Here is a 19,649-nt window from a genome sequence, read left to right as displayed (position 1 = left end):
TGCGGCTGCATGAAACTGCCGTGACTTTGTTTAACATGCAAAACACACACAAACGAGTGACATGTAAAGCAGCTGTCTTCAGTGTAAGTGAATCATTAGAATCAGTTCATTAAAAAGATTTGTTCAGCACTTCCTCCATCACCAGACCATAAGCCTCCGGAGGCAGAATACAATACCAAACCCTTAACAAGGGTGGAAATCACCTGCCAAAATAAGAGGTCGCTACTGCTTGAGCTGTGATTCATGTCTCGTGTTATACTCTGCTACACAGAGCCCTTCTGAAGCCTCTCCACTTTGCCAACTGCAGGGTTAAGACAACAGTTGGGGCGAGGGCCTTTTTTATTAGCCGTATATTAGCCTTTGGAGAGTTAGAGGCAGAATGCCCCAGTCTCCTCTTAAAAAAAGCAAAAAAACAGGAACATCTGGCCATGATGGGTGGCCACTCGATGGGTTATATAAAGTTGAGTGAAGCCGACAAACAGGACTCTTCTGCACAGGCATCCTGCACGGTTAAGCCAGAAGATTCATGTTCCATCATGTATGATTAGCACTAGGCAGATAGAAGCTCCTTGAAATTGAAATCTCATGCAAGATTCAAAGAAAATATATTGCTGGCTCAGAGTGGATATGCCTCGTATGGACCAGATGCTGTCTCTGATGCAGAGCCTATAAGAATAGCTACACCGAGCAATTTGTAAAGTTCAATATCCCAGTGTACGGGAATTACTTTTTTCAAATGCAGGTGTGTGTGTGTGAGTTTGTGCTTGTAGTGTTGCCTCTTTACGACCTTTTCTGGTATAAACACGGATCAGTAGTCCTCATGGAGACCAAAACCTGATCTGAATGAGGCAAATCCTCATTTCTGATGAACTGGTTAAGTTTAGGGCTAAGATGTGAATTGTATTTAGGTTAACCATAACTGTCATTAAACCAAAACTGCCTCATTTCACATGCAATATCACAAATTATAACACTGTCTTCCCTGAGTGCACTGTTGTTTACCTTGTTTTCATATTTAACAGTTCCTTATTTCCTTATCTTAGTTCCACATGTACTACATTGTTGTGATTTCCCCATGTGGGATGAATAAAGGATTATCTTATCTTATCTCTGGTAAGGTTAAGCATTAAGTTTTGTTTAGGGTATCCAAATGAATCAACGCAGTGTCTTTAAAAGGATAGCTGTGTGAACCTGTGTGTCTGTGCGTGTTTTTCTGTGGCTGCCTGCGTGGACCGGGACATCCTGCCAACAAGCAGCGAGTCCCCACTGCACTTGGCCGACCTCTCATCGCACCCATTTATCACTTCATCTCAAATATCAGGAATGATAGTCTGACTCCAAAACAAATTTGACGCCACATAAACTCTCCCGATGAGAGAGTGACAGCTTCAAAAGAAACCATCCTCCCCGCAGTGAGAGAAATCGGTGATTGAAAAGTGTCGTAAAGACAAAGAGAGAGAGAGAGAGACAAGCTCAAACCAGGAGTAGACTTGTTGTCTTGATAATAAAAATGACGATCAGTAAATGATTGTGTCCTTAAATGTCTTATTTTTGTCCACAAACCAATATCATTCAGTTTTAATGATTTCTTTGTTATATGACGCAAAGAAACAAGAAAATATTCATATTTAAGAAGCTGAAAAATCAGAACACTTAAAGGAAAACTGAAACCGATGAATGGATCTTCAAAATAGTTCATCGAATAATCGTTGCAGCTCTCGTGCGTATGTGGTTAAGATTTGGTTTGTGGTTAAGTTAAGGTTAAGGTAAGGCATTAACTGGTTATCGTTAGGTTAAGCATAAGGTTTTGTTTAGGCTGCCCAATTGAATCAATGTCATCTCCTTAAAAGGAGACTATATATTTGTTATATGGCGCAAAGAAACCAGAAAAAAAATCATATTTAAGAAGCTGTAAAATATGAACGCTTGTTTAAATTATGTCAAAGAAAACTCAAACCGATGAATCCATCTTCAAAATAGTTTGTCGAATAATTGTCGCAGCACACGTCACATTATTCCAATCCAAATATACTAATGATCACATAATTTGACAGACATAAAAACAACAAAGACTTTTACCCCATACCTAAAACTGACTCCTTCAGTTTTGTCTCATATATTCATTCACCTGCACAACTGATGGCGTAATTTCTGTTTCATACCCACAGCATTTTTTACATTTCCAGGCGTTGCATCGCACCCTCTGTGATATGCGGAAGGCTTAGTCATTAACCACTACACAAGAAAAACAACCCTCAAGCATCAGAATCATTATTAAATGTCAAATCTCTTCCTCACTCTGAGCTGTCATGCTTCATTTCTGCAAGTTAAAGATTAAAAACATATCATGTTCATCATAGATTTTTTTGGGCCAGTGCAAAATCAACCTCTTAATCGGTGTAAACAGAGTCTGATGCACTATCCATCACTAATGGCTCTACCAGTGTGTGGCCGCTGCTGAAACAATGGCCTCCTTTCCTCTCGGCTATTGTCCTGTGGACAGACTTTGACATGGATCAACATAAGCACAAGGAGCTCGGGAAGAAGTCTTTGCTCAGGTAGCGTGTCACTTTTCCATGACCTTTGCTGGCCAGAACAATTCCAGGCTGCCTCTTGCTCCTGCATCCGCTTCCTCCTTGTGTCTTTCCCACGCTTTGTGTGTGGACAGTGAAGGAAATCAACGTAAAAACAGCGTAGACAAAATGTCATGGGCTGACAGTGGTATGTGTGTGTGTGTGTTTCCTTTTTTGGGATGAGCTGTTTATTTGGAAGTTACGAGGAAGACTTTACTGTCTGTGACACACAGACCTGGCACAAGGTGGAGGAACTTGTTTTTGGACTGGCACTGAGACAGTGAGGTTGACTGTAGAAAAACATGCATTCTCCTCCCCAAATATTTAATCCTGCCCACCCACTGATAAGTGTTGTTGGAATAAACATCGACTCACAAGGAAATCCTAATATCAACGGGGGAAACCTGTCAAAATTGTCATGCGCCACAATTACCTGTCAGTCAGTTCAACAGGACAAGACTACCTCTAGTGGCTCAAGGGAGAAGTGCAGGCTGAAAATATTCACATTTTATTGTCCTATAAAACGTGCAAATCCAATATTCTTCTGTCACATCCATGCATAATAATAAAAAACATGTTACACATAAATGTGAGCAACGAGGAGTCTGATTATATGTCTATTGGTAATATTATTATTTATCATCTAACTATCTGTAAAAATGCATTAAATGGCCCTTTATGTATTCAGTGAACCATATACGAAACGCTGTGACGTTAAAGTCCTTAAACAGCTCAGTCTGGTCAAAACTGTATCTGTACGAGGATGAATGACTTCTTACCATTTGTGAGTGATGAACAACACAGGATGAAAACGGCCACTTTGGAGATGACGTCTGTTAAAACCATCGTGCCAACAACTCCGCAACGCGCAATCCAAAAAAAAAAGTGTGCGTCAAAATGAAGTAAAAAAGCGTCGATCCCAACTCCGCGGGAGCGACCAAAGTTTCTTGTTGAGGCGTAAGTTTAATATCAAAGCGTCTTGTTTCACTGTTGTCTCTTTCAAATTAAAAACGTTGTAGTGAATCCAGTGGTTCCTCAGGTGTACATGCGAACAGCGGCAACAGTGAAACTCCTGAATCCCATGACGAGTCCGTGGGGGAGCGGATCTCTCCAACTGTACTGGACTGTCCAACTCCTGATCCGGCACTGAGGAGCCGGCTGCACCGCTGTCTGCTCCGGGCAGGTGCTCCCAGTTAAAAAATGAATGAAAAACAAGGGATTGTAGAGGCAAACAAAAACGGTCTTATATGTGTTTTTTCCTTTTTTTTCTGAGGGAATCTGAATCAATCAGCTCCTGCGTTTTATTACGCGCGCGCCTTGGTCACAGTCTCTCCTCCCTTTCGCGTCTGCGAAGCTTTTACAGTCCACGACGCGAGGAGCGCTTTATGGAGACACGGGAGGAAGGATGCAACGTCACTTTTGGGGTGGACAAACTCGTGCGGAGGAGCCCACTTCAGAGGAATAACAGTGGTTTGTGCCACAGAGGGATTTCAGAGGGGGAAAACCAGCCAATATGACAAATAGTAATAGGATTCATGTGTGAAAACTCCATTAAGACAATCACAGCACTGTATTCATGCTGAACAATTTTCAAACGAGGCATTGTCTATTATATAAACGTTCATTATGTGATTGCTGTATGTTCTCTTCATACTAAAAATCAACATTCATATCAAAGCTCTCAACTTTGCATGAGACTATAACGTTTTGTCAAAGTGTGCAGAATTAAGGGAGAATCTGTGAAACATAAATATGATACGATATTTTACAATAAATAAAACTCAAGTATCTACCGATATCGGTCCGATACAGTCATTTTTAGATAATTTATTAAAACTGTTAACGTGTGATGACTCATTTCAAGGACATAATTCTCCAACTGTATAACAAATATTGTTCTCCCAAAGAGGAAGAAATAAACAGCCCAAACATGACTCAGCTAAAATGCTTTTGTCTGTGAAGCATGCGATATATAGGATTCTATCGGATTTTACATTTCTATGTGTCCGATATCCGATCCACCAATTTTGACCGATACCGATTCCCATCCCTGGTTTTCATTATACAGAGCTGGTAGAAAACTGGCTGCAGCTGGCAACTTCACCCCTAGATCTCACTAAAATGTGGACACTGGTCCTTAAATGTTCTGATAGTCTCATTCATGTGGTCATGCTTCATTATGTTTTGAATCGATTTAAGAATTAATATTGTACTGGAGCTTAAATCGCAAAACAAATCCCGTCAAAAAAAATCACAAGTCCATATTTTTCCTTAATCATATCTGATATAACATGACCTTACTGACATGTGATCAGTGAATAAATGCCAAATTGAAAGATTTAGCATCTGATTCAGCAGTTGATCATTAAACCACAGTCTGTGCCTTTTGTTTGTTTCCTCTGATAAAATCAATCTTGTGCATAACTGAGGTTAAAGGTCACATCATTTATCTTGTCACAAGAGGAATAGGAAGAAAAAAGCAAACAAGTGTCATGGTATTGGATTGAATCTCTCTTTCTCTGCCCCAAAGTCTAGAGAATAAATATTTACCTGGATTTATTTTTAACTCCTGACACAGGATATGCTGCTTTTTATATCCGTGTAAATAATCCTCTTTTGTGCAGCAGACGTATACCCTGCAGTGTGTGGATGTGTTGCAGACTGTTTTTCTTCTATTACCACAACAATTACTTTGGTGCTGCAGGGCCACAGCAGCAGCAGCAGCAGCAGCAGGCCACTGTAAATATGAACATCCTGCCCTCACCTTTCTGCACGCGTTACAACTGCAGGGAGAGACACCATTTTGGGGACGAGGAGGCCCGTGGACGAGACTCGACACGACCATATGTGGTGAGCTGTGGCGAGCAGCTCTCGTCGTCACTGCAGCATAAGAGAAATGTGAAATGACACAAGAACATGGGAAACTGATTGTAACATCCCAGTTGTGGGACTCAATTTGCTCCCTGACTTTCAGAGAACACAGTCACAACCGAGGAATTCAAAGATTGTCATTATCAATCTCTATATCACACAGTTTCTACATTCTTTTTGAATGAAAACACCCAAGGGAGTTACTAATGTTTGCGGTGTCACGTAAGCATCTTCTACAGCTTTATCCCGGGTCGCAGGGTCACACAGAGACAAACAACCATTCACTCACACTCACACCTACAGTTAATTTAGAGTGTCCTAATCCCCAAAACTGCATGTTTTTGGACTGTGGGAGGAAACCGGAGAACCCAGACAAAACCCACACACACACACACACACACACATAGAACATGCAAGGCTCTTGTTCTGACCAAGTGGCAAACCAGGGTCTTGCTGCAAAGACAAGACAAGTGCTAGTTGTTGTAGTGGTTAGTGTGCTAACCACTACAACAACCTTTGGTGTGGCCAACACCAAAGGTTATAAATTATTAAATGATATGTTTTTGACAAAGCTTGCCACTGTGCACATTGTGATTATGCTTACATGACACCAATAATCTAGTTATTTTTGTTATTATTATTATTCAATTTACATTTACACATTTACATGACTAATATTAGCTAATATTCAATTTACATTTATGTTCAAATGTTACAAAGTCTGACTATACATCTACCTCAGGTCCACTGCCAACAAAACTCAGATAGAACGTGATAATCTGTTACTATGGCTGGGTTTGTGACCCCCAGGGTCGTGGCTTCTTTTTCCTTGTGTGTGTGTGTGTGTGTGTGTGTTTGCATGTGAGTGTGTGATGGGTTGCAGGTGTGTGTGTGTGTGTGTGTGTGTGTGAGTGAGTGAGTGTCTAGGTGGATCCTGGGAGCTGATTGGTCCTGCACAGGCCCTGATTGTCCCAGCTGCAGTGGACTTCCCTTGAACCACTCACAGCCAGCAGGCATTTTGTACTTGTTTTTAATAAACCCTTAAAATGGTTAGTTTAGTGTTTTGCTGGTGGTTTTGTTGTGACATCTTATCCAGACTATTTTTCTTTTGGAAAAATGGCTGTCTGGTGGCAAAGCAACATTTACTCCCTGGAAAAGACTTGAAACCAAGTACTAAATACCAAATACTTTGTTACTGTACTTAAGAACAAAATTCCTGATAGGTGCCTAATAAAATGTAATACTATTATTATTATTATTATTATTATAATAGTTATTTTTTTAAATCCTAACATCACCTCTTTACAAACTCATATGAGTCCAGAAAGTGCTCTTAACAAGAGTTTTAGTTTTCAACTAAATCCCCAGATTTCTTACTATGTGAATGATAAGAGGTGCAGCACTTTGACAAACAGTGAAATAATGTTACACTGGTAAAACGATAATATGCTATAATTCCTTTCTGAGGAGAATGTTAGCAACTTTCTCAACACACAAGGTGAGGTTTGCAAGAAACTGCATACGACAACAATGCTTACACTTAAGTCGTCAGTGAGGAGGAAACATTCCCCCTGGGACACGGGGGCAGCAGATAAGTCTCCTGATGAACAATTGCTGGAAGTTGCAAGCAGAGAGGGCTGGATTTAAAGTGTTTTATTTTAGAATCCGGTGGTGAAAACACGCTATGGGGGAACTAACTGCTTCTACACGCACAGCATGAACACTTCCATGAGCTTCCACAGCAGCGTCTTCAGGAGTAAATGAACTAGGAGAAATAAAGTCTTTGCAGGAGGAGGAGGAAATAGATTTTTGATGACTGTCCAAACCGTTCTTGTTGCCAGATTTAAAGGAAAGAAATGTACAATTATGGAGTAAATATTTGTGGGCAAAATAGTCATAGAAATAGAATCATAGAAAAACTGAAACTGTTGTGTTGATCAAACTATAAAGTTATATACATAGATATTATATTAGTATATTGGCCTGTTTTAACTCAATGAAAATAGGATATTTGTTTCTATTCCTCAGCTTTAGGTGCTGTATAAAAAAATCTACTGTAATAAATTCAGTTTTAATTTGTTTAACATAGTTATTGTCTCTTTTTCAGAGACAAAGCTCAACTATGTTGAAGAGAGTAAATGACAAACCCTAAACACATGAATGGCACAAGTGACGTATTTCTGATTATTAAAACCGAATTACTGATATCTGAAACTCGTTTTAACAAGAATGACGTCACAGATATCTTAAAACTACAATTCATACTAGTCGCAGTGAAATTACGACTACTCAAAATGACATCACACATATCTGTAATGGTAATTCCATATGGTCAAACTTGGTGATTAAATGTTTTAAAAAAAGCTTGAATTAAAAGAAAGAAAAAAGACGGCGCTTCTATATTTTTATACGTTAAAGAGTTCCTACTGCTGACAGTGCATTTACAAACATAGATTAAACTTTGTAATATACACTCGAATGAGCAGCAAGAGAGCTTATATTTATACAATAATATAGAGTAGACTGCTGATATTAGGATAAGATATTAAGATTTAAGATCTTTATAACAGAATTACAATTTAAACACCCTTCATTGTCGTTGGAATATGAACGTCTGATTTTAACAGGTGTCATTGAATGCAACACAAAAAAAAGTCCCAGACGGGGCTCACGCGCTTTACCGTAAAAAGTTACGTAAGCGCAATATTTGCGTTCGCCTTTTTTAGATGCTAAGATAACATGGACCCGTCACATACAACTGTGAAATGTAGGTAACATTTACTACTACTAGTACTTTTTTAATTTTGTCGTTGGTATAAGTGGTATTGAAAATATTCAGGTTACGAATTAAAGATTTGCTAAAGTTAGCTAACATTTCTCAGACTAGCTAGTAATACTAGCTAGGTGACCGTTAATTAGCTAAAGTTATTTGCCGAGCACAGTGGAAAAGTTAGCACAGAATACTGAAACTACTATTATGAGAAGGTGAACCCATGAAGTGATGGGACTTAAGGTTAATTTTTCATTTAAATTAAAAAAAAAGAGGGGAACTTGGCGATTGAGTTTACTCTATGATTAGTATTTTTCAATCCTGGAAATTATGGTTTTCAAAGGTCTTATTTTGTCCACAAACCAACATTGTTGATTTTTAAATGGAGCAAAGAAACCACTAAGTATTCACATTTAAAGAAGCTGAAAAATCAGAAAACTTTCAGAAATCGTTTATAAAATAGTCGATCTTTCATTTAGAAATCGATTAATAATTGATGAATCGAGTGTGAAAGAGTGTTTCCCATTGTTCTATCACTGTGTAGGATAGTGACACTTGCTGCAGGACGATTTTGTTAATAAGAGACATGTTTATTGTTGATTTCTGCAGTCATCAGCCGTCAACTGCACTTAATTCTAACCATCAACATCAGCCATAAGAGATCTTTATTGGATGTGCCTCTAGTTGTTGTCATGTCAAAGGGAAAATGATATTTGGTCCCTTCACAAAAGGGATCTGAGGGGTTGCTTCATCTAACCATAGAGTCTTGTTAAGGTGTTTTCACCCAAAATGATGTCATAGCAATTTTTTTCTGAAACAGCTTGACAATAGAATTTAAGGACATATTCAAAAACATTTTGTTGCTCTGTACGTTGCAATTCTTGTTTTGTCTACTACTGTTTTTTAAACCCCCCTGTGCTTTACCATTGAGTGTCAAACATCACCCAACACTAATTTGCTGTTGCTCTGTTCATGTCCTGCCAGTTTGACTTGCCTTTGTTCACGTGTAGGTCTCATAGAGAACCTGCTGCAGAAACAGCTGGCAGACTATGACGAGGTGATAGAGAAACTTTTCTCTGAAGTCTATCGTCTAGAGGATTCTCCCAAAGTATCAGATCCACAGGTAAAAACGCTGTCAAAAATATATCAATCTAGTTATTTATGGCTATTGTATCGAATATATATCACTTTAAATATAATGTAGCATTATTTCACCTTTATGTGGCCATTAAAGCTAAAATATGTCAGCAATTTGTTTCTGAAACACTTTTATTTGTTAAAATGTTTTGACAGCTAATTATTAAATTAAATAGTTATTTTTAAGTTACCTTTATTAATCAAGTTATCTAATTATTAAATGAAGCTATCTCATTTGATAATGTTTATTTCGGTCATCCAACAACAAAAAATAGATCAACAGAGGAGAGAATAAATGCAACAAAGATACAAACAATAATTTAAATAATATTAAGCTTGTGGATTATTTCTAACTCTATTAAACACTCTTTTAAACTGTCAACGTTCTTGCAAATACAAACTTCTTGCACCTTTTATATTTTTTTAAACATAATCAACCATTTAAACTTATATTTGCTGTCTTTGTTTACAAAAATATTTAGAATATCGTGTGATATTGTGTGATGTGTGGCTAATTTTGTTTTACAGTAGCAGACTAAACTGCAACCAATACAGCCCACCCCCTTTGTGTCAAAACTCCACCCCACATGGCTTAATAACAGTATTGTCAGGGCTACAGACACTGTAAAATCTTTTCCCCCATACTTTTTTATGGCTATAGCTATAAAGGTTCACCTTAACCTTCTCTAACAAGTGTGTTGTGGAAACTGTTTAGCGTTTAGTTGGCATCAAAACACAAAAGAAGTTTTGTTTGTCCATTGTGGGCTATTGTAAAAACACGGTGGTCTAAAATGGTGAGCAGACCCAGCTCCTGACAAACAACTATTCATACAATCAAAGGATTGTATGCTAAGACATTACGTATAATTATTTTATCTTCAATTTCTGCCAAATGCAAATATTTTCACCTGAATTTTACACACTGGACCTTTGAGATGGCAGTATTGTTGAATTTCACACAGTTTGAGGAGTGTGCCATCCAGCTGTGGAACTGGGCAGTCACTAAGAATGTGGGCTCCACGCTCAATAAAAATCAGAAGGCCAAAGGTATGCCTCTATTTAATGTTTCTCATAAACACTAATCTGAAATCTCGACATTATGTCGGGGGTAGTACCAGTCGTCTATCACGGCTCACTCAAATGTTCTCACTGTCTTCACAGTGCGCCATGTTGCATGTATTCTGCTGTCCTGCTGTGAGCCTGACAATCCAACAGAGGGCATCCTCCGCAAGCAGATCCTGGTAAGCAGCACCATAGCTGACCACTGGGAGTGCTCAGTTCTTCAGGAGGACAGGGTCTGTTTATCTGTGTCTAATCTTTACAGATGGCCAGCAAAACAGGAAGAACCTGGCTGGACTGCAAAAATTCCCAGATGGCAGATCACTTCTTAAGGCTTGCGGTCAAGGTGAATGAAAAAAAAACTAAAATTAAATCTGTGAAAGTATGGTGTCTTCACAGATTATTTGTATTGTCCCTAGAGCCTGGAGACCCTCTACAACATACTGACGTCCAGAGGTGATGGAGCAGCTGACATCACTTCCACCAAAGTGGATGTGGAGAAGGATCTGCTTCGAATCCTCTCATTCCAGGCGGAATCGGTGAGCTGTGGCGCATGTGATGTTCAACACCTCCGATGTGAATATTTGTTCTTGTGATATTTGGCATCTGACGAAGTGCTATTCTGACAGACTTGCAGTGTGAAGTGTGAGACAGCTCAAATGTGAGCTGAGAAACAATGAGAGGGGGAAAAAATCCTAGTCTGTGCTAATAGGGAAATATTCCGTTGTTTGCTGACACTGAACAAGAAGTTGAAGTCTCTTCATTTTTGCAGGCCATAAGTCAAGGGAATAACCACGATGCTGTGGTGCATATGCAACGCTGTAAAGACATGCTGCTGAGGCTGCCGAAAGACGTACAAACACCACCGCTTTATATACTGTCGTCTTGTACCTTTCATACACATCTTAATTGAAAAAAACATGTTAATTGTGAATATATTTTGTCTCTTCAGACTGCGTACCTCTCACTGCTGTGCTACAACTTTGGAATAGACACATACAGTATGAGGAAGTTTGAGGACTGTGTGTTGTGGTTGAGGTAAATATGATGTTCAAACTTGTGCAGACTAAACAATTGTTTTTGGGTTTTTATAAAAATGTAATACGTGTTGAAAACAATTAATATCTTTACGTTGTCATGCCATAAGTGTATCGTACCTAAAACTGTGATAATTCAGCTTGATCGCACTGGTTTTTATGGCTGAACCGTGGAAAATATTTAATCACATTTGCAGTATTGGTCAGAAAAAAACATCTTTTCCCCAAATAATTCAGAAGTCACAAAAAATTTTGGATTCATTTCTGTTTTTCAGCCAAAGCTACGATATTGGGAAAATGAATGTGAAATATGCACCTGGACCTGATTTCCAGGTAAGATGACAATGTCAAACAATAGGTCAAAATAGTTGTGTATTGGAGAACCTGTGTAGCCTTTAGAAAGCATCAAAACTCAACTGTTTTTTTTGTCCATTGGTCCAAAAAGGCAGCGTCCGTAGAGCTGACCTGGCTCCTGTTGTAAACATAAAAAGGCTCATTCTTGGATTAATGATCAAGGAGAATTTGGAGGCAGCATTTTGGACCACCATGTTTTAAATGGACAAAATAAAAATGTGAGTTTTAAAAGAGAAGTGAAAGCTTAGGAGGGAAAGATGCAGACAGAGATATTCATCTGCAACCTGTAACTCCAATAAATATTGCTAAATTGTACCTTTAAAATACTGGAGCTGTTTTTTTTTCTTTTTCCTTCACAAAAAGGCTAAAGTGTTGAGACTCCTCGCTACCGTTTATTTTGAGTGGGACTGTCAGAGGTTTCAGGAGAAGGCTCTTAATGCTGTCAACTTAGCCAACAAGGTGAGAGTTAACAAATCATTTTCACATTGTTAACACATTGCTCATGATGAAACCACAGATGCTGATTTTTCTGTGAAATTTGACAGGAATTACCGAGCGCCTCCGGGCTGTACTTAAAGATCAAAATCCTCCTGAGATGCCAAGCCTCAGACGATCACGTCAGAGGAGGTCAGTTATTACCAGACCTTGTTGGATTATTAATTCAGAGCATAATTATCGTATCTTAGAGAAGTAAATTTAAGGGTGAAAGCTTGCTAATATGACTCTATGGTGCTTTTTGGAATATGAAAATATCAGGTCATGATTATCCTGGCCAAAATAAGTGTGATTAATCTTTTTGAATTTGTAAACAGAGGAGGGGTGGAGCCTTCTATTTGTATTCTACTTGTATTTTGTTTATAAACATACGCTTTCAGAAAATTGATTAATCATTCTTATATTGTTATAAAATACATACATTACATTATGAGAAAATGTAACAAAAGTTGTATTGTTACAAAAAACAGGGTGGAGCTTTGATCAGAGGGCACATAAGAAGTATTTTGTCAAAGTGTAGCCTGCTGTTGGTTATAGACGTGACAAGAAATAATATTATTGCAATAAAAAACAACTTAGAAATAAACCTGCTTTAACCACTAAAATGGCACAAAAAGACACCAAAATCACTTTACCTTATTTTGGTAAGAGAGAATTGGTTATTTTTGATATTTTTATTAAAAATACATATTTTTTAGATCATTATAAATCATGACGTTTACCACCATCAAATTATTGTGAGGGTTTGTTTTTCACACCGGCTGATAAATGTGGATCTGTGAGTTTATTTGCTCCTGAAATACTTTAAGTCTATACTGTGTCGTAACCACTCCCTTAGCTTTTACAAGTTAGCTCAGGTGACTGTGCTTCTATCTTCTAGGTGTCATTGTGTCAGTCACTTCATAACATAAGCACATTTTAAAGAAAAGTCTCTTGATAGACAGTAAATGTGTCTTCAGGACTTGGACAGATGCTGGAGTCTGAGGTTCCTCTTGAGGTGTGTCTGAGCACAGTGAAACTACTAATGTCTGAAGACAGGTAAAAACCTCTCCATTGCCTTTGCTCGCGTGCACCTACTTGGCACCTTTTTCCTTTCAAACTTGAGTGACGTCTGCTTTGGTTTCTACAGAGAAGTGCTGGCATTTGAGTATTTGAAACACGTGTGTCAGAGCTTCGAGACGTCCCCTGACCTGGGCAGTGCTCTTGTTCTGAACATTGAACTACTGCTGCAGAGAGGCAAGGAGCTGCTGGGTAAACAGAAGATAGAGGATATTATCTCAGGTACTTAAGTTTTTCTTCATTCATATGAAATGAATGAAAATGATGTGATGAAGTTAAGAGTCTTTTACAACTAAACAGGCCACTATACTGGAAAACAGCTTACACCGAAGGCCCTCACAAGTCTGCATGTCATACTGTGGGATAAAGCAGCAAAGCATTTTGAGGTACAGCAAAATCTTGTTCCTGACTCTTGTACTAAAGCTGCTAACTGTTAATAAAGTATCAGAAGTTAGGTAGAATCCAGATATAATGAAGTATAACCTTGTTTTTATGTTTCTGTCCAGGCCAAGAACTACTTGGAGGCTCTGCAGTGGTATAACTACTCCTTAAGTTTCTTCAAGGCGGGCGAGATGGAGCCCAACTTGGCCAAACTGCAGAGAAACAGAGCGTCTTGTTTTCTACAGCTCAAGCAAATGGAGAAGGTGATGCAAATGTAGCCACAACAGCAAGAAGTCAGGGGAAAGTGACGCGACGTGTTGTGTTTATTACATGTTTATGAAAACGTGTGTTTGCTCAGGCCAAAGAGGCGGTTAAAGAAGCAGAGAGGTGTGATCCTGACAACATTTTCACTCAATTCAGTGTTTACAAGATCGCCGTGTTGGAGAACAATGTGGAGAAAGGTACAGTATCTGCAATATGCATAATTCCTTTGTGATGCGTGGTAGTTACAGCTCATCATAAATTGCTGTTATTGTGTACCAGCGACAGAGGCAGTGCACGCAATAGGACGACTGTCCAGGTGTCCCGTGGCCCATGAGGACAAACTGCTGGTTACTGAAAATGCTGCGTCCAATCTGCTCAGTCTGGCTGCTCAGATGGCTTTGGAGGTAGCACCCAGAGTCTTTATCATTCCAGAATCATCTGTGTATTCATGTATTGTCGTGATGGTATACTGTAGGATGTCAGTGTGTAGCTTTGACAGATGCTCTACAGAATTAGCAGCGTTTGTGGGTGGGAGGCCGATTATTATACATAAAAACTACTCTCCGCAAACATATCGGGATGTAATCTTTGATTGTTAGCAATTTGTGAGGGTGATATTTATCTGTATAAATAGAAAATGTCTCTAGGTCTCTATTTTTAATATAATCTGTATGATTGTGATGAATATGACATTAATATGCTGCCTTTGTTCCCGTGAGACAGAATGAACAGCAGGAAACTGCCATGAAGGCACTGGAGAGTCTGTGTGAACATTCCAAAGACGGAGCTCAGGTTCTGACTGCTCTCAGGTCTGTGACAGCACAAATAACATCTTCATCTTCCACAGCTTTATCCTCCACATGAGGGGTTGACATAGGCGGGGGACACCCTGGACAGATCGCCAGTCCATGAAAGGGACACATAGAGACAACCACCCACTCACGCTCTCACACCTACGGTCAATTTAGAGTGTCCAATTTACCCAAGATAACCCACAGATAACATGTGTCACAAATCTATTTTTACATGAATACATAATATAATGAAGGTCATGGACATGTGTGGATATAAATCAGTGTTTGTTTGTTTTTGTTTTACACAGGTGGCTTTATCAGCCATGACAATTTTAAGTTGAAATGATTTTTTGTTTTTCTGTTTGTTTTATTGCTATTTATCGATTGAACTAAGTGGCAGTGGGATACAGTTTATGGTGGAAATAACCTTCAGTTCACGCACCTTCACCTCGCTCGATCCATCTCCTCAACAGAGAGTCTCTCACTTCTCCAGTTTCCTGTGCACTCAGGTGCACTGATTGGCTGAAGTTGTGCCTAAAACACAGCAAACAAATAATTCAGACGTAATGCAACCCTTTACACCCTGTGGCTCACTTTTTGCCTAGATTTATTATTGTTTGTTGTACATAATTACGATGACAATAAAGATATTTGTTGTGTAGAATAGTGGCATGCACTTCAGACATTCATGTGGTGTAGATCGTTTTAAATAGTGGCTCCTAGTCCTTTATATGTGTGACACCAAAACTCTGTCTACTGTTTTATACCAGGGTATGTGATTGGATGGGAGGAAAAATAAAAAAATAATAATACATTTCTCTATACCAGTGTGTGAAGTATATGTGAGGAAGAGGAGGATGATGAGAGAGCAAATTTGAGAACCACAGTTGTAAAACGGCTTTACCCTAAAGCTATCCTAAACTCTGGGAGGCCCAACATGACTGCAGGCGTGCTGCTGGGCCCTGGTTATGTCACTGACAGGTTGGAGACTCAAATGTTTTCACATGTGTAAACAAAACACGACGGTAGGGTTTCACACATGATGGCTCATGTGCTAAGAGACTGTGGTGAGTGTGCTGGATTTCCAGACACCTCTGTGATCCACTGACCTATATTCCCCCTGCTCCACTGAAAAGTGTGTCTCTGTATAATAAAGTTAGTAGGTGAAAAAAAAAGAAAAAAGGAGGTCAACTCCAGTTTCTCCATTCATCTTTTCATAGGTGTTTGGTTCGGCTCGTGCTCTCCACGTTAGAGAAGTCGAGTGATGAGACCCGGTGAGTGGGGTGATGATAAACTGCAGTTCATCATTGTAATCATTGTAGAAATTGATTTACATTCACTGCCTTGACTCTGTGTAGGAATGTGGGTCTGGATACCCTGCTGCCCTATTTAAAACTGGGTGAGTACATACATACACAGTATGGGTTAAACGCTTCATTGTCTGCTGAGCCTACAACTGTTTCGTTTACAATCTTCACTGCAGCTCTGCGAAACCTTTCACATCAGTCTCCGCTGAGTGTCGAGCAACGCACAGACGAAGCTAACTGGTTCAGGAAGATCGGTACTGAGACGTTCTCCTTCTTCGAAGACGTCAATGTGATATGATTTGCTGGACCCTCATTTTGTTTGTGTGTGTGTGTGTGTATTTATTACAGCCTGGAACTCTGCTCTGCAGTGTGAGGCCTGTCCTGACAGGATGAGGGATTTCTTTGTGCTCTCTTACCAGGCAAGTACCCTCATTGGTTTTGTCGGGTGAATTCATCAATATCTACAGTACATGTGGGTTTTGGATCAATATCGCCTGAGCAGGCAATTTAACATTCCTTTAGAAAGGTAAACATTGTCAGTTTATCCACACTGCTCCTTCCCTTTGTGACCTCACCTTTACTAGAGCTCCTGTCACTGCACATTTTTTAATTTCCATTTGTCCGTCACAGATTGCCTGAGTGAGATAGTTTGTTATGTGGAATTGGACGCTTCTATTGTTGGTTAAATAAATAGAAACTGTGATGGAGTTTGTAACAATTAAAGGTCCAGTGTGTTGGAATTAATGACATTACCCCATCACCCCTACTTTTTCCCAAATAAACACACTCTGGCTGGTTTTTCTGACCTGGCTGCTGTAGAAACATGTCAGCGCAAGATGGTGGCTTCTGGATTGAAAAGTAAGACATTTATTGGTAATATATTCAACTTCTGCCAATATCCTAAATATTACACACTGGACCTTTAAGGTGAATCACCAAAATGATGATATGAGCCACTGCTTGACATGACGTGTGGTAGAAACCTACACGTATCACAGAGAGCGGGAGAATCGATCAATACTTTTTGACGTCTTGTCCGTCCACTAGTTCTCCCAGTTGTGCCCTCAAGATCGAACGCTGCTCATCGGCCAGAAGACGTGTCTGCTAATGGCCGCCGCCGCCTCATTGGAGCTCTGCAGGAAGTCTCCTCACTCAGAGCAGGTGTGCCACCCACTCCCTCTGCCCATGTCCTACATTTAACACCCGCCCTCTTCACATGAATGGAAATTTACCAAGACGAGTGGAGAGGAGAGGTGACTAACCATAGCACTGGCACTGGCGTAGGTGGTCCATTTCCTTTGGAGGAGGAAGCCCAACACTAGATGGCAGTGATGGATCCTGGATGTTTGTTAGTTGTGTCTCTTGTTTGGTTCACAGACTGAGGAACTCACTCAGGCCCTGGAGTACATTCAGATCTGTTGGGAGGTTTGGAAAACACTGAAAGCGTCAGGTAACTTTCCCGTCGCTTCACTGTGTGCAACTGTTAAATGGTGGGAACATTAATAAAAATTAAGTTATAGCTTCAGTAGGCAGGATCACTGGGAAAAATAGTTGACGGTTGATTCAAGGTTATTCAAATATTTTGCGTTTTCATGGGACATATTGTGACCAGAGCAGTCGGTCTATGTCTGAAACTCTCTGCTGATATTGTAACGCTTTCATTTGTTAGGTTTCTTTGAAACACAGGTAGATTGTGCCAGTGCTGCGGCACCAGCATAGACCTGTATGTAGAGTAGGTGTAGCAGAACAGAACACAATGGGATTGCCGACTGTACCTTTAAAGATGTACTGTCAATACTTACTTACTCACAGGAAGCTTTCCCATGGACCCGACAGACACACTGTTGCTGCTGTATGAGTTTGAAGCTCGTGCTAAACTGAACGACCCAAAGGTCGAGACAGTGCTCGAGTCTGTCCTGGAGCTCGAAAATGTTGAAACCAAGGTGCTGGAGATCATTGCTGGTAAAAGAAAAGAAAACAAAACACTTTGCTGACACGCTTAAAGAAACAGACGTGTTTTTAGGACAGATTTGCATTATGCAGGTTTTTCTCCTCCACATGCAGCCTTATCCATGGAGCCTCCAGCGCACTTTCCTGTGCTGTGTAAGAAGGCCTTGAGAGTCGCGCTCTCGCTGCACAAGAAACAACCACAAGCTGACCTGGACCGCTGCAGGCATGCCCATCACTCTTCTCCACGAAGACACCCTTGACATTTCATTAACAATGCATTCCCACAAAGCAGGAATCAGGGACGAAAGGGGTCTCTGATTGTGTGACTTTTTTTGTCTCACCGCTTTAGCAAGTGTGTTCACAGCCTGATCAAGCTATCCCTCCCGAGCGGCGTGTCAGAGGTGGAGGCCCACGTGCTCGACGAGGTGTGGGGCTACTACGAGGAGGCCCTGTCCATCATCGCAGCCACGGTGAGTCAGTACCAATCACACACACACCACGATCCCCTGGCTGCCACCTCCTGTTCCATCCAGCAGAGCGGCTGCCTGCTATATAATTAACCACCTCTCTTCCACTCCATGCCTGCCTGCTGTTCTAGAAGTCTCTTTTTTATCAATGGGCTTTCAGCTGCACTTCAATTAGCAGATGCTTCCATTCACCACCCTCTTCCTGCCAATTTGAATGTTAATGTCCTGTACAAATCATCACACTGCCGGTGAGCTGCCGTTCTGAAAGAGGCATCAAATTATTGAGCCATTACAGTGTTTTTTTGAGGCAATGCATATTTCCCCTTTCACACAGAGTCATTAAGACTGTGGAATTTCTTTGGAACAAAGTAAAAGCCCCAGATTAAAGTGTGGAAAAAAACCACTCACATTAAGAGTTAGTGTAGGTTAACATGGAGTCGAACAGGAAAGTTAGCAATGTGAGTGAAAGCAATGTGGGGGGTTTACCCACTGAAAACGCTGATTTTTCTCCTTCCACACACTTGGCTCGGCTGAGTCACCCAGGTGGCTTCTATTTGACATGATTTCTGAACCTCTTCCTGCTCTTTCTCTGTAGAAGTCGGACGACTTCCCAGAGTCGGAGACCCTGTGGCTGCTGACTCGGGCTTGGAACACGGGAATACTGCTGTACAGCCTGGCTCAGTATCCCGAGGCTGAGAAGTGGTGTGGCCTGGCCATGAGCTTCGTCTGCCACCTGGGATCCATGAAGGAGAGCTATGAGACACAGGTACAGGCCTGGTGGGGAGGGAGGGAGTTAGGGGGACAGGAAGGACCAATGGCTTGACCATCGTTGCTCCTGAAGATCTTTTTTTAAGTCAAGATTGTCTTGTGCACCCACAGATGTCTGGTCTGTACAGTGAGGTCCTGGACAGGTTGGATAAAGCCAAGACAAACTTCATCACAGAGGAATAATTGAGTCAGTTCCACTCTGTTTGTTGTTTGTGGTAAAACGTTCATCACATGACAGAGTTTCTGATTGAGTTGTGTAAATGCAGGCTGTTCTAGTCACTTAGTGTTTATAACACACTTCTGGTTTGATGTTGGATTCACTCTCCTGTCAATAAATTTTTTTTTCGTTTTTTTAAAAATAGC

At 40.3% G+C, this 19,649-nt stretch overlaps 2 protein-coding genes across 2 annotated transcripts in view; one reads left to right on the top strand and one right to left on the bottom strand.

Moving 5' to 3' along the window:
* Positions 1-3,922, bottom strand: part of kdrl (kinase insert domain receptor like) — a 45,342-nt gene extending 41,420 nt beyond the window's left edge. The window contains exon 1 of the mRNA XM_044040285.1: positions 3,353-3,922. Within this exon, the coding sequence (XP_043896220.1) occupies positions 3,353-3,419 (67 nt within the window). The 5' untranslated portion in view covers positions 3,420-3,922. The remainder of the gene's footprint in view (positions 1-3,352) is intronic.
* A 6,753-nt stretch (positions 3,923-10,675) lies between these two features.
* Positions 10,676-19,645, top strand: tex11 (testis expressed 11). Its single transcript, XM_044039770.1, has 25 exons — positions 10,676-10,756; positions 10,830-10,949; positions 11,183-11,263; positions 11,363-11,448; positions 11,723-11,780; positions 12,165-12,260; positions 12,347-12,428; positions 13,256-13,334; positions 13,426-13,577; positions 13,656-13,741; positions 13,862-13,999; positions 14,095-14,197; positions 14,280-14,404; positions 14,724-14,809; positions 16,015-16,068; positions 16,153-16,193; positions 16,278-16,355; positions 16,450-16,520; positions 17,149-17,262; positions 17,479-17,551; positions 17,914-18,063; positions 18,166-18,274; positions 18,401-18,521; positions 19,114-19,284; positions 19,398-19,645. Exons 1-25 carry the CDS (start codon positions 10,676-10,678, stop codon positions 19,467-19,469), a joined length of 2,427 nt encoding a protein of 808 aa, XP_043895705.1. The 3' UTR covers positions 19,470-19,645.
* Positions 19,646-19,649: the final 4 nt, after the last annotated feature.

The sequence above is a fragment of the Solea senegalensis genome, linkage group LG12 (genome assembly GCF_019176455.1).
Source record: "Solea senegalensis isolate Sse05_10M linkage group LG12, IFAPA_SoseM_1, whole genome shotgun sequence".
Classification (NCBI taxonomy): domain Eukaryota; kingdom Metazoa; phylum Chordata; class Actinopteri; order Pleuronectiformes; family Soleidae; genus Solea; species Solea senegalensis.
The sequence above is the reverse complement of the archived record's forward strand: the minus strand, read 5'-3'. Positions and strand labels throughout refer to the sequence as shown.